Here is a 14,201-nt window from a genome sequence, read left to right as displayed (position 1 = left end):
GATCCTTCGCATGTTCTAGGGACCTAGTAACTATTTGTTGCTTTATTATAAGGGTATTGAAGATGTTGTGATCTGAAATAGAAAAATAAAACAGTTGAGTGATTGAAAGGCAGATTGCTTACACATATCTGGGTTTCTGTAGAAGGGCTTCAAGAGAATGTAGAAGTTAAGTGAGTTAAATAAAAGAGATGATCTAATTTAGATGAAAGAAAGTGAAAAGGGCATTCCTGGCAGGGACACTGACTTAGTGATAGCTCAGAAATGAAGCAAATATAATGAAGAGAGTTGATGGCAGGTCGGTTTGGGGAAAATAGAAGTTGGCAGTTACATAGGATAGTGAAATTCAGTTAAGTAAATATTAAAGATATTGGAAGAAAGATCAAGAATTTTAAATGGATTGGGAAATAATTAGTAGCTGCTTTGGGGTTCTGTGGAAAGGAAGATAATGTAAAATTTCAAATGATAACTAAGGAGAATGATCCTTTTTTTTTTTTTTTTTTTTGTTAATGTTTATTTATTTATTGTGTGAGAGAGAGAGAGAAAGCACACAGGCAGAGACAGGGAGGGGCAGAAAGAGGGAAAGAGGATCCCAAGCAGGCTCTGTGCTATCAGCACAGAGCCGACATGGGGCTCAATCCCATGAACTGTGAGATCATGACCTGAGCTGAAATCAAGAGTCAGATGCTCAGCTGACTGAGCCACCCAGGTGCCCCATGGAGAATGATTCTTAGTATTTCATTTTTTATTTGGGACTATTAGGAAAAAGGGATTTGAGGGATGAGGATATTTTTAGTGTTAATATGATTAAGCATATGGTTAATATGGTTAAGACTGTACTAAGCTTCGTATGTAAATTATGTCGTTTAATTTTATCCTCAGAACCTTGGGAGGCAGGTTTTGTTATCCCCAAGGGTCAACTGAGGCTCAAAGATTTTAAGTAACTTAGCCAGGTTCATACAGTGAACATGGGAAAGAGCCACAGTTAGAACTTAACATGGTCCAACCCCTAAGTCTTGTTTTTATCCTTTACAAAGTGTATATTTACCAGTGGGATGTATTGGAGGAGGTTCCCAAATAAGGTACCCATTACCTTGTATTCAAACGTGTGGCCTAAACCTTCATCATTAGGATTACTCCTTCGCGTTGGAAAGGATATAGCCTCTAGAGGATCAGTTTTTAAGGGAGCACAGATTGATATCCCATAACTTTTTCTGTCAGATATGTTCTGAGTACTTTTATATCCCACCCGTGAAGATGAATTCTTCTCAGTAAAAGTTGTTAAAATAACTATTAGGTGAGAAATCCATTAATTATGACCTTGTGTTGTTCTTCCTTTCATCCTGTCATTCACCTGTGTCACAGATGACCTGTTTGGGGCTTGCTGTTTGAACTGGACTTTGATCATTGGCAGTTTTGAAGAACAGTCAATGGATGATTTAATCCCCTCTTGGGATTTCTTTTCCGATAGGTATTTTAACAACTTTTGGATTTATTAGTAGTTAACATTTTCAGAAGTTGCAATGGCCTTTTGTTTACTCAAGCATTTTCTTCATACAAAATCATTCATTGCTTTAATTTCAAAAGGTACGAGTACCAGTTGTTTGGGATCCCAGAGCTTAGTGTTGGCTTTGTAACTAATATTCTCTAAAATGAGTTTGGTTTCTCTTGTTTCTTGCAACTTTAATATTCAGTGATTTTGAAATAATAGTCTTCCAAAAGTCAATATATAAATAAACCTCAGTCTACCCTAAGTTTCCCAGCCTCTCTGATAACTTTGATACTGTTGAATTTACTTAACTAATTCATAGCCTGGTAATTGCAGGGGGCACTAGATTTGTGATGTGCCCAATAACATGTTTAAATGGAAAGATTTCTATTTTCTCCTTAATAATAATTAATTATAACCATAATTTATTATTATTGTTATTCAGTTTTGCCATTTATGGTCTTGAATGGTATTTGACCCCTAGAATTCATAAATAAAGTTTTGTTGGAACTCAACTATGCCCATTCATTTATATGGTTTATGGCTGCTTTCATACTATAATGACAGGATTGAAGTAGTTGCAACAGAGACTATATCGCCTGCAAAGCCTAAAATGTTTACTGTCTACACTTTGAGAGAGAATTTACTGACTCCTGGTCTAGAACATTTGAAATGGTGTGATAGAACTTTAGAGTCAGATCTGGTTTCTCTTTAAGCTCCATCACTGAACAACTCTGTCATATTGGACAAGTTACTTTAGTTCTTTGAAACTCTGTTTATTCTTCTGTGAAATTCAAGTAGATCTCATTCTCTCAATTTTATTTAATGTGAATTCATTTATTTAAAGTTATTTATGGAGTATCTTCTATATACCAGGCACTATCAAAGGCTGGAGATATAGGACTGACATGATAGTAAGATATTAGATATCTTACATAAAGTAGTACATTACTACAGATAGTAAGTAATTAGGCAAATTACTAAGTAATGTAACATCAGATAGTGATAAATGCTATGAAGAAAAATATAGTGGTAAAAGGAGACCGAGTCATATGGTGCTACTTTAGATAGGGTCGTCAGGGAAGGTCTGTCTGAAAAGGGAATATTTGAGTAGAATCTTAAATAGAGGGAACATTCTTCTGTGTACGGGGCAAAAAACATTCCTGACTGAGGAAACATCAAGGGCATAAGCTTGAGGCAGGAACAGCAGGAAACTTAGTGTGGCTGTGGTAGGGGAGTGATCTGTGGGGAGAGGGGTATGAGGTGAGGTCTGAGGGTCATTGGGGCCCTGAGCTTGGAGGGCTTTCTAGGCCTTGGTAGGAGTTTGAATTTTACTCTGAGCATGAGAAAATATGAAGAAGGGAGGCCTGTTAAGAGGATATTTTAAAAGGCTGACTAGTTTGGGAATGTTAGCAATGCAGGTGGTAGAAATGGATAGATTTAAGATGTATTGTATTATTTATTGAGAGAGAGAGAAAGCACTCGTGCATGCGTATGAACAGGGGAGGGGCAGAAAGAGAGGAGACACAGAATCCGAAACAGCTCCAGGCTCCGAGCTGTTAGCATAGAGCCTGACATGGGGCTCGAATTCATGAACCGAGAGATCACGACCTGAGCCAAAGTTGAACGCTCAACTGACTGAGCTATCCAGGCGCCCTCAGATCTATTTTAAAGATAGACTATATGGGTTTGCTGATAAAATATACATGGAATATTTATTGACTCAGTAAATGTTAATTTCCATTCTTTTTAAGGTAATATGAATAACCATATCTAGTAAATGTGAAATTGTATTTGTCAAAGCTTATCCTCTTCTTCAAGTTAATAATCAAGTAGAATCTTGGCTCTTTTGTATAATTGCCAGCAAAAAATTTATTTTGTGAAAAAATTGATTTTACATCATTTGAAGAAATTCTCCAAGATGATTTTATTATGCCCCAAAAATTTTTTCAACACAAAAACAAAATTTGATAGTTATTTAATTTAAATTATATTGTAGTTTAATCTGAACATTACCTATTACAAAGATTCAGTAAAACACAAAAGTGATTTCATATGTACGGTGTTTATTTATTTATTTTTAAAGTTTGTTTATTTTGAGAGAGAGATTGTGGGGGAGTGACAGAGAATGGGGGAGAGAGAGAGAATCCCAAGCAGGCTCTGCACTGTCAAGAGTAGAGCCTGATGCTGAGCTTGAACTCAGGAACCATGAGCTTATGACCTGAGCCAAAGTCGGACACTTAACAGACTGAGCCATCTAGGCATCCCCACATGTACTGTTTTTGTTACATTGTTTATTTGAAGTCTTTTCTGAATCAGCTTGTCTTTCCAAGTATTTCTTTATTGCCATGTATGTTTTGAAGTTTGGAATATTTCTTTATTATTTTAATTCTTTTCCAAAGGTCTTTTAATTATTCAGCCTAACCATGAACATTTAGTAATTTATGGTGTTAATAAGTTATTCATTTTACATGTCTAATTTATAATTATTATTTTTTGTATTTCATAGAATGTTGTTCCAGCTGAGGTGTCCCTTGTTTGTGTAGTGAAGCCCGATGAATTCTGGGATAAGAAAGTAACACATTTTTGTTTTTGGAAAGAAAAGGATAGACTTGGCTTTGAGGTAAATATACTCTATATAAAAAAGCAGAAGTGTGTTGTATCTTTAAAAATAGCATTTTGCTGATATTATTTTGTTTGCTTGTCATTGGATACTAAGCTGTGCTCAAGCAGTTCTCACACAGTGCCTAAGCAATGATTAGTGTATAATTGACATTCACATACTTGTTGAATAGATTATGATTCCTTGTCAAAGACCACAAATTCTTTCTTGTTTTCATTTGTATCACTCTGTATTTTTTAGCGTTTTTTTTCCTAGTCGTAACATATTTTTAAAATTATTATTTTTAAGTTTATATCCACGTTAGTTAGCATACAGTGCAATAATGATTTCAGAGATAGAATCCAGTGATTCATCCCCTACATATAACACCCTCTGCTCATCCCAGCAAGTGTCCTCCTTAACCCTTGCCCATTTAGCCCATCCCCCCACCCACAACCCCTCCAGCAACAAACCCCTCAGTTCTCTGTATTTAAGAGTCTCTTAAATACAGGGCGAGAGAGGCTCCCTCCCTGTTTTTATATTATTTTTGTTTCCCTTCCCTTATATTCATCTGTTTTGTATCTTAAATTCCACATATGAGTGAAGTCATATGATGTTTGTCTTTCTCTGACTGCTTTTGCTTAGCATAATACACTCTAGTTCCATCCACGTTGTTGCAGATGGCAAGATTTCATTCTTTTTGATTGATGAGCAATACTCCATTGTATATATATACCACACCTTCTTTATCCATTCATCTGTTGATGGACATTTGGGTTCTCTCCATACTTTGGCCGTTGGCGATAGTGCTCAAACCCATGAAATACGAGATCAAGACCTGAGCCGAAGTTAGATGCCTGATTGAGCACCCAGGTGCCCCTAGGTCTTGCTTCATATCCATTCTCATAATCTGTTATTTTAGTATTTCATAAAACCAGGTGGTTTAAAATCTATCTTGCTAGGTTTTGTGTATTTTTTGGTTCTTTTTCTATTTTTTGGATTATTTTTTATGATAACATTTTATCCGTATTGTAGTTTATATCTCTTATTTAGATTTTTTTTGTGTGTGTACACCCTAGGTTTACAGTCTATATCTTTTTTTTTTTTTTATGTTTATTTCTTTTTGAGAGAGAGAGAGATAGAGCATGAGCAGGGAAGGGGCAGAGAGAAGGAGACAGAATTGGAAGCAGGCTCCAGGCTCTGAGCTGTCAGCACACAGCCTGATGCAGGGCTCGGACTCATGAACCGCAAGATCATGACCTGAGCTGAAGTCTGACACTTAACGGACTGGGCCACTCAAGTGCCCCTATAATATACATCTTTAATTAATGGACTATTACTTGCAAATAATATACCACTTAACATATAGTGGAAATTACCTAAAACACTGTATATCCAATATTTTCTCCCCTTGTTTTCATACATTTTACTTCTATTCTGTAAACACACAATAGATGGCTACTATTTTTGTCATAGATAGTCTCTTTACATCAGTTCAAGATAAAAAAAGAATTTCATCTTTATGCCGTTTCTGGTGTTCTTCATTTCTTTTTGGAGATTCATCTTTTTGTCTAATATAGTCCTCTGTCTAAAAGGCTTCCTTTAATGTATCTTGCAGTGCAGGTCTGTTATCATTGAATTTTTTCAGCCTTTTTTTTTCCCTGAAAAAACCAAACAAACAAAGACCATTATTTCTAATATGGTTCTGAAAGGTATTTTCGGTGGTTATAGAATTTTGTTTCATTGTGTCTTTCAGGACATTATCATACCAGTGACTTATTTCCATAGCTTCTGTGGAGAGTTCTGTTATTTGTATCCTTGGTCCCCTGTGTGCCATATATTTTTTCCCCCATTGGCCACCTTCAAGATTTTTCATTTAGTTTTTGTTTTTTCTGCAGTTTTATTATGTAATGCCTTGATGTATTTTATTTAGTATTTATTCTCTTTGGTGTTCCCTGAACTTCTTGCATCTCTGGTTTGATGTCTGCCATCAATTTTGGAAAATTCTTACTTTCTTTTCGAATATTTTATCTGCTCCATTTTCTTTTTCTACTTCTTCTAGAATTCTAATTGCATGTATATTAGACCATTTGAAAATTTCTGGGTTGGTGTTCTCTTTTATTTTTCCATGTTTTTTTTTCCCCCTCGGGTATTTCCTGTTGATCCATTGTCATTTTTTAAAAAAAAAATATTTTTAATGTTTTTATTTTATTTTTGAGAGAGAGAGAGAGAGACAGCATGAGCGGGGGAGGGGCAGAGAGAGATGGAGACATAGAATATGAAGCAGGCTCCAGGCTCTGAGCTGTCAGCACAGAACCCAGCGTGGGGCTTGAACTCACAAACTGAGATCATGACCTGAGCTAAAGAGAGCCACTTAACCAACTGAGCCATCCAGGCGCCCATCTGTTGATAACATTTTCAGGTTTACTGTTTGTTTCTTTGGCTTTGTTGAGTTTATTGATGAGTCATTCATTGTAAACTCAACTTCATCTGTGTTACCATGTGTTTTGTTTGTAGTATTTCTTTTTGATTCTTTGTTATAGTTTCTTTTTGCTGAAATCCCCCATCTGTTCTTGCCTGTTTTCTTGTAGTTTTTCCATGAGAACCTTTAGCATGTATTATAGTTACTTTAAATTCCTTACCTGATAGTTCCAGTATCTGGGTCTGTCTTACTCTAGTTACGTCATTTGCTTTGATTCCTGATTGCCTTTTGCATGCCTTGTTATTTTTTGTGGCATGTTGGACATGTTGTTTAGGATAGTAAAGACTGAAGTAAATAGTATTTGTGCCTATTCATGGACCCATCTTGGTTTTCGCTAGGTTTTTAGTGGGGCAGGAGAGTTAGCTGCGCCAGGAGTTGAGTTGGCTTTGGCTTTTGTTGTTGCTTTTATTTTCCTTAGTGCACCACAGGCTTCAAATTCCTCTTGAGCTACCTTGTGTTGAAGATGGTGCTAGCTTGCCAGAGACTGTTTTTTTCAGTGTTTATTTCACCCTCAGCTATAGGTCTTTCCTTTGTACCTTGCCTCAGAAAAGATCTCTCTCTGCATTATAGATGCAACCAAATATATAGTCAACCAAAGACTGCTGTTCCTTGCTACTCAGTGTTTGTCTGAGGGGCATTTTTTGTTATTCTGGTTCAGTCTCAGTCTTAGGCAGGCTTTGTGACACTGAGTCTAGGAAGTAGAGCCCTCTTTCCCAGCTTTAGAAGGGCTGTGATAGTGTGGGCTCATCATATATTCTTGCCTCCACCAGAGGATTTTTTTTTCCTTTCCTCCAGCTACAGTGGGGCTGTATTTGTGCTCCAAGGTCATCTGGGTTCTGTTCCCTTTCCCTGAGCATGCAAAGGTTTTTGTTCTCTAGAGGAGATAGAGTTGAAGAATCTGGGCTGTCTCATCTTCATGCCTTTTCAGTGGTGGCTGCTGTTCACGTCTCCCAGGTCTATATCTGAGAGAGGCTGTTTCAAGTTTTTTACCTCTTTTTTTTTTTTTTTTTTTTTTTGAGAGAGAGTGCATGCACGTACAAGTGGGAGAGAAAGTCAGATGGGGGGCAGAGAGAGAGAGAGAGGGAGAGAGAGAGAGAATATCTTAAGTAGGGTCCACGTTCAACACAGAGCCTGGCGTGGGGCTCGATCTCACAACCATGAGATCATGACTTGAGTGAGATGCATCAAGAGTAAGATGCTTAACCAACTGAGCCACCTAGGTGCCCCTGAAGTTTCTTATCTTAACCATCCTTATCTTTCTCATGATTCCCAGGAGGTCTGTGTAGAAGAGCCTGCAAGTGAGATTGAATTCTTCGTGTGTCTGTACTTTCCAGAGGTTTTGTATTTTCACATTGGTTCACATTTGGCCCTTAGCGATTTGTTAAAAATGGTAGCTTAATCCTTACCTGGCTTGTATCATTTCTGGCATTTTCCTCAGGAAAGCAAGTGTTCTAGTCCCATCTTTTCTTGAAAGTGCTAACCTATTCCTGTTTTTCAGGTTAATTGGTTTTCTTGGTAACTCTTGTGTGTTGAAGAAAAGTTGTCATTTTGCAGATTAACTTGCATTATTTTGGTGGTGGTGGTGCTGGTGGTGGTGTTCTGAGGGTTGGAGTATTGTTCATCTCAGCTTTCTACATCCTATGCAGATGGAGTTGAATCCCCCCCCCACCCCCATTTTATCTTGCGTACTTTTGTCATCGGTTGACTTGACTGTGAATGTGGACTTAGTGGAAAGATGTGCCGGCACTGTAGGGGAAGGCTGCCTTCTAACACCGTTAGAAAAGGTGTTACCCTGATAGTTGAATGAGAAACTGCGTCTGAGGGAGGAGAAATAAAAGTGTAGTGAGGGAAGAGAGTAAAGGTTGCCTGAATGTTGCCATGATGAGTGAGTACTTCTGACAGGCAGGGAGGTCTGCTGTTCATGCCAGTTGTGCAGGAAATGTTGCTCTGAGAGAAAGTGAGCAGAGGCCAGTGGTTTAGAAACTAAAGCTTCGAACATGGAATAGGAGAGAAGATCCCTTTTGTGAAGAGTCTGTCACATCCTGCTTAAGCATAGGCATCTGCTCAGAAATACTGTGCCTAGTTGAGTCTCATGCTATATGAGTTCATAGTGACTAAACACATTGCATCTTGGAAATAAAGTAGAAAACAGTTCCTCTCTGCTTAGATCTGGTGTCATAGATTGATGTTTAAAACCCAACTATGAAAGTTTTTATATCACTATATTGTTTTCTTTCAGTCATTGAAGAGATTTAGCTAGGATATTTTCCCGAGTAAATAAGCACTAGGCACTTATTAAAAAGCCTAATATCTTAATGAGATGAGAGTAATTTCAAATGCTGGGTAATGTACTGCCAAGCACATTCAACTTTAAGCGGCAGTTCAACACAGCCATTATATGATACTTAGAGCTATATATAATTAAATTCAACATAGATTCTCGTTTAATCAAAAATTACTTTCCTTGATGTTATTTGGATCATTTGGGCTGTTGTAATTAAGGTTGTGTTTTTGGATATATACTAAATATTTTTAAAGTACAACTGTTATAAGTACAGCATTCCTATAAGCAACAGTATGTTTTACTTTATAGAATAATCCATAAGCAAAGTTTATTTATTACCATCTGTCAACAACATTCATCAAATAAACACCTACTTGTTGTTTTAATGACAGCTTGTTTTTCCCACATGATTTCACATTTCCTCGCTCATCATCATTCCTAAATTTTTCTTCTAGATGACTTTCTTCCTGTTTACTTCTCTGATGTTTTTCATCAGCTATTGAATATTCAGCTCTCATTGCTCACCTAAATATTTCCTTATGTATTGTCCTATCTCTGAAATAGGTACCTACCTGTTCAGTTTCCCTTTTAGCAGTTCAGATATTCATGTACTTTTTGTCCTTCAGCAGCATTCTACCTGGTGGCTTTGATAGCTTTTGCTGGTTAGATGATAGTATCTGTAGTCTATTAAATGACAAGATAAAATTGAAGTAGTACGGCATTAACCTTATCCTCAAATTGGGAGACTAATAATCACAAAGGATCTTTACCTTATTCTTTATTGTTATTCATGAGAGTAAAAGTTATTTACTGGCAATGTTAATCAGCCACCATTATAAATTGTTTTCTTCTCTTATCTCCTCTTAATCTGCATCTGATTCTGTTTTTTCCTTTTTCTTTTTTTGAGGCCATACTAATGCTAGGATCCAGGACCAGAGACTTCCTTCACGTTCTGTTGGGAGCACCTCTGGCTCCGTGTATTATGACTTCTTTCTAGTTTTTGCAGAAAGCACTTTTCCCTTACTGAAAAAATAACTCCCCAGCTAACAGATACAAGCAGACATACACGTTGAAATAATATATATATATATATATATATACACACACACACACATATACACACATGAATCTGTAGTAAATCCGCAAAGACACATTTTTAATTCATATCTTCCACACACATTTTTACCATTAAGTAAAATAAAAAATGAAATGTGAGTGCCTGCAGAGTGAGAGGTTCTGTGTTAGGTTTTTTTGGGAATGTTTTATTAGGAAAGAATGAATATTCTAGGGAGAATAAAGGAGAAACAAGTTCTGAATCTTTTTATAAGTAAGTTTCTATACTAAAGAAAACCTTCACAAATGTTTTGATTAAAGACAATATGGCCAAATATCTTTCTCTTCAAACTTGTTGAGCAGTCGTATGTGCTAGTTAATTAAGTATTGTGGTGTAGTTATATAATTTGTCTTACTTTAACCTCTTACTTTTTCAAGTAGTATTTACCTTTAAACATTTTCATGATTTTTATTTCCTTTGAATGGACTTGGCAAAAGTTTGAAAAACTTATGTAGGGTAGTGATCTTTTTTATCTAACTTTTTGCAGTTCCATTGTTTTATTTTGGCTCCCTTTGTGCTTGTTTTCTAGGTTTCACATTTCTTTGGAGGTAGATCTGAAGTTTAGATTCCTGCTTAAAATGATAGCTACTTTGAATGTAACTGATTAATCTTTTCTTCAAGAATTTAATGGTATCTATACATATTATTCATGGAGATGAATAGTTGAAAATAATTTAGAATTATTTAGCAGTTAGACAAAAATCAGAATATGATCTCTACCATAATCCTGAGTAGATCAAGCATATGTTAAAAGAATGATTTTCATAAAAGTAAAAACATGACACTCCTGCAAATATAACATAAACACAAATCATACATAGGTAAATCATTGTCTGATGAGGTTATCAGTAGTTTGTAAGGTGTGGTTAAGAGTTTTTGAGCAATTTAGGATTTTTACAGACAGATAAGATTGCCAAGTTAGATGCAAAACTGCTCAATGTCCTTTAGATCCGTAAATTCTAAATTTGAGGTTATGCTTTATTTCACTAGACCAAAACTGATCAGTTTCACTGATCATAAACTATTTGCATTTTTTCTGAACAATATCTACAAATTAACCTGTCTCTGACTAGTCTATAGGAAGTCAATCAAAGGTACAGACCCAGCATTGCTTGAAAGAACGGTAATATCTTCTGCCCATTCCTAAGATTGAGATAGATTTTCTGACACATGAATCTCATTTCATCAAAATAATTAGTTAGCATATGATGATATCTCTGGTACTCAAAAATTATGGTAAAAAAGGAAGCATATGTTGTAATTAAATCAATTTTGAACTTTCATTTATGAACGGTAAAAGACTTTCTACCCTTTCAAAGAGTTGTCAGGCTAGGCTTACAAACCTTTTCTCACTTATAGTTGCTTAAAAAGAAATGTAAAAATTATAAAAATAAACCAGTCAATTTTTTTAAAGTATAATAGTTAAAATTTCAAAGATTAGGTTATGAAAATAATTTCCCCTTCTGTTTTTGAAGGTATAGTACCATTTTCATCATAATTTATATAGAGTCTTAAAATTGAACGTAAAAATAGATAGTTTTGTAAATGGTTTATAATAGCTCACTCTGCATCTTACATAACTGTTTTGAAATTAAAGATCATCCATACCATTTGTTAGATGGGAAAAGTCAGAATTGATTTATTTGGTGTATATCATGTTATTTGATGGTATAATGAAGTTCCCTTTAATTCAGTATTTTATAGTATTAACAATTTAGTAAATCCTTTCTTAAAACAAGCTCATTGTATACTACTTCTCTGTTATGCTCTGGGAAAAATGATAAAATACTATAGAATGTTATGGAGAGTGTTCTTGAGATTGTCAGAATTTTGGGGAGAAGTATTGCCAGTGAGTCAGTCTAAAGACATTCTTTGGGAAAATGTATTATTTTAAATGTTTTTTTGAGAAATGAAATCTTGAGTTTATGGTATTATCTTCTTTCTCCAAGGTAAGGAATTGTTTGATTTTTAAGGAGGTTTGCTTTTCTGCTCAAATGTAGTTTTTCTAACAATCCCTTGATTAGAATAGGTGACATTGTCAGTAAATATTTGAAAGAAAGTTCTACAGGAAATAAAGAACTGGCTAGTATGCTTAATATTCTAATGCACTGATACCTACCTATTTGTGTCTTTTTGAACTTTTTAATAATTCTCTAATTTGCAGTGTTATTTCTTATTAAGTAGTTAAAGATTTTCACACCTTTTTCTGCAGTTTTGGAAAATATTTCCTTAGACTTCTTAGCAATTATGGCATTATTTGTGTGTTTTTATATGAAGAATCCTGGGGTAAAGGGATTAGACATAATATGCATGACCTAAATGTGATATTTTGGACCTTTATTTTCTAATTTTGTTTTTAATTTTGGGGATGATTGCTTTTGGGTGTGTGTTTCCCCCTCTTTGAGGGGAAATAAAACATTTCCCGTGAGATAAAATAGCCCTGACTTTTCACTGCTTCATATTTAAATGTTTTATGAAGGTTTGTTTTATTAGTGGTCTCTTTCAGAACTGTTAACAGAAATATAGGAAATCTTACCAGTATTTTGTAACTTGAGAAGCTGTAATGAATAGCTTAGAGAAAAATCACCTAGGGGTACCTGGGTGGCTTAGTTGGTTGGGCGTCAACTTCAGCTCAGGTCATGATCTCATGGTTTGTGGGTTCCAGCCCAGCATCAGGCTCTGTGCTGACAGCTCAGAGCCTGGAGCCTGCTTCTGTTTCTGTGTCTCCCCTTCTTTTTGCCCCTCCCCTACTTGCTCTCTCTTTCTCTCAAAAATAAATAAACATTAAAGAAAATTTAAAAAAAAAATCACCTAGTGTGAGATTCTAAATTTGTTTCACCACATTGACTGTGATACGCGTTAGTTCTCTCTTTTTTTTTTTTTTTAATTTTTTTTTTTCAACGTTTATTCATTTTTGGGACAGAGAGAGACAGAGCATGAACGGGGGAGGGGCAGAGAGAGAGGGACACACAGAATCGGAAACAGGCTCCAGGCTCCGAGCCATCAGCCCAGAGCCTGACGCGGGGCTCGAACTCACGGACCGCGAGATCATGACCTGGCTGAAGTCGGACGCTCAACCGACTGCGCCACCCAGGCGCCCCTCTCTTTGTTTTTTTGAAACGTAGATTATTTACTTTCTAATCTGTTTTTGCGCTTTTCCAACTTCCAGAAATCTCCTTGTCTGCATAGTTTACTTTCTTAGCCCTCCAGTTTTACTTCAGGCCTAAATCCTTGCCCTTCCCCCCCCAGAAAAATACGGTTTCTTCCCATATTTCCTTTGCTTGTGCATTTGAATTTGCTCTTTTTGTGAAATCCTGTTTCTCTGTGACGCTGGCACTGGAGTGGAGTAGAATCATTGGTTCATTGTAGCTTGGTTTGTCATCTTAGAAGCAGTTGTAATTTATATGCTGCGTTCTGGCAAATGGTGTCATTTTCCAAAGGTAATTGCACAACTTACCTTTGTAAACAGAATGTACTTTTGCTGTGGACTGGAAGGAGGCTTTCTCTTTTCTTTTATGGATGCTTCTCCTGACTCACTTCAGAGGGGTGATACTTAGATACCCTTCTTAATTTTTTTTCCTTCATTCTTTTTGAACATTATCTAATAAAATAGAATCAGTTATTGGTGTTTTGCCAGCTTCTTCTGCACTTCTCCTTGTCCTCAGTCCCCCTCTTAAGTAAAGATGAAATTATTGAAGTACAAACTGATACTTCATCACAGTAGATAGTTCCTTAAGTTGTTAATTTTAAATGGTTGTGATTTTCAGTCTTCTGATTGTTAAAGCTATTGTTTTTCTCCATAGACATAATTTAGCTTTGAGATACCTTTGGTATTGCTACAGTTCTGTGTTTCTACATGGCAGATCTATTTTCACTTTGAACAGCCATCAGTGAGTTTTATAAGAATATAGATTCTATAAAATATTTTCTAATAATAGAGAAAATGAGTCTTATGCAGGTCTATAATTGTGATATGTTCTTGTTTATGTCTCTTTTGCATAAGTAAATATCATAACAATCTTAGGTAACTTTTTTCTTCAATAGTTATGTTTCCTAAGAGATAGTATTTTCTTAAATATATTTTATGTGATAAAAGACAGTGACTCTGCACTATTTGCATTTATGTTGGTTTTAGGAAAAAAGTTTTTTTATAAGAAATATTCAGATGCAAGGACAGCTTTTGCTCTGCATAACTAAGTAATTTCACATTTTCCCTTTGGCTTATTAAACTTG

The 14,201-nt window shown here is 35.8% G+C and overlaps 1 protein-coding gene across 6 annotated transcripts in view; it reads left to right on the top strand.

Annotated features, from left to right (window-relative positions):
• Nucleotides 1-14,201, top strand: part of SESTD1 (SEC14 and spectrin domain containing 1) — a 163,132-nt gene that overhangs the window by 81,385 nt on the left and 67,546 nt on the right. For all 6 annotated transcript variants that reach the window (XR_005790400.1, XR_005790399.1, XM_040475531.1 and 3 more), the window contains one exon: nt 3,996-4,109. Coding sequence is in view for 4 of the 6 variants with exons in the window: in XM_040475531.1 (XP_040331465.1) it covers nt 3,996-4,109 (114 nt within the window). In the remaining 2 variants the exon portion in view is untranslated. The remainder of the gene's footprint in view (nt 1-3,995; nt 4,110-14,201) is intronic.

Source organism: Herpailurus yagouaroundi, unplaced genomic scaffold (assembly GCF_014898765.1).
Source record: "Herpailurus yagouaroundi ecotype Mexico unplaced genomic scaffold, PumYag 140, whole genome shotgun sequence".
Classification (NCBI taxonomy): domain Eukaryota; kingdom Metazoa; phylum Chordata; class Mammalia; order Carnivora; family Felidae; genus Herpailurus; species Herpailurus yagouaroundi.
Note: the sequence above shows the minus strand (reverse complement) of the source record. Positions and strands in the feature narration are given on the sequence as shown.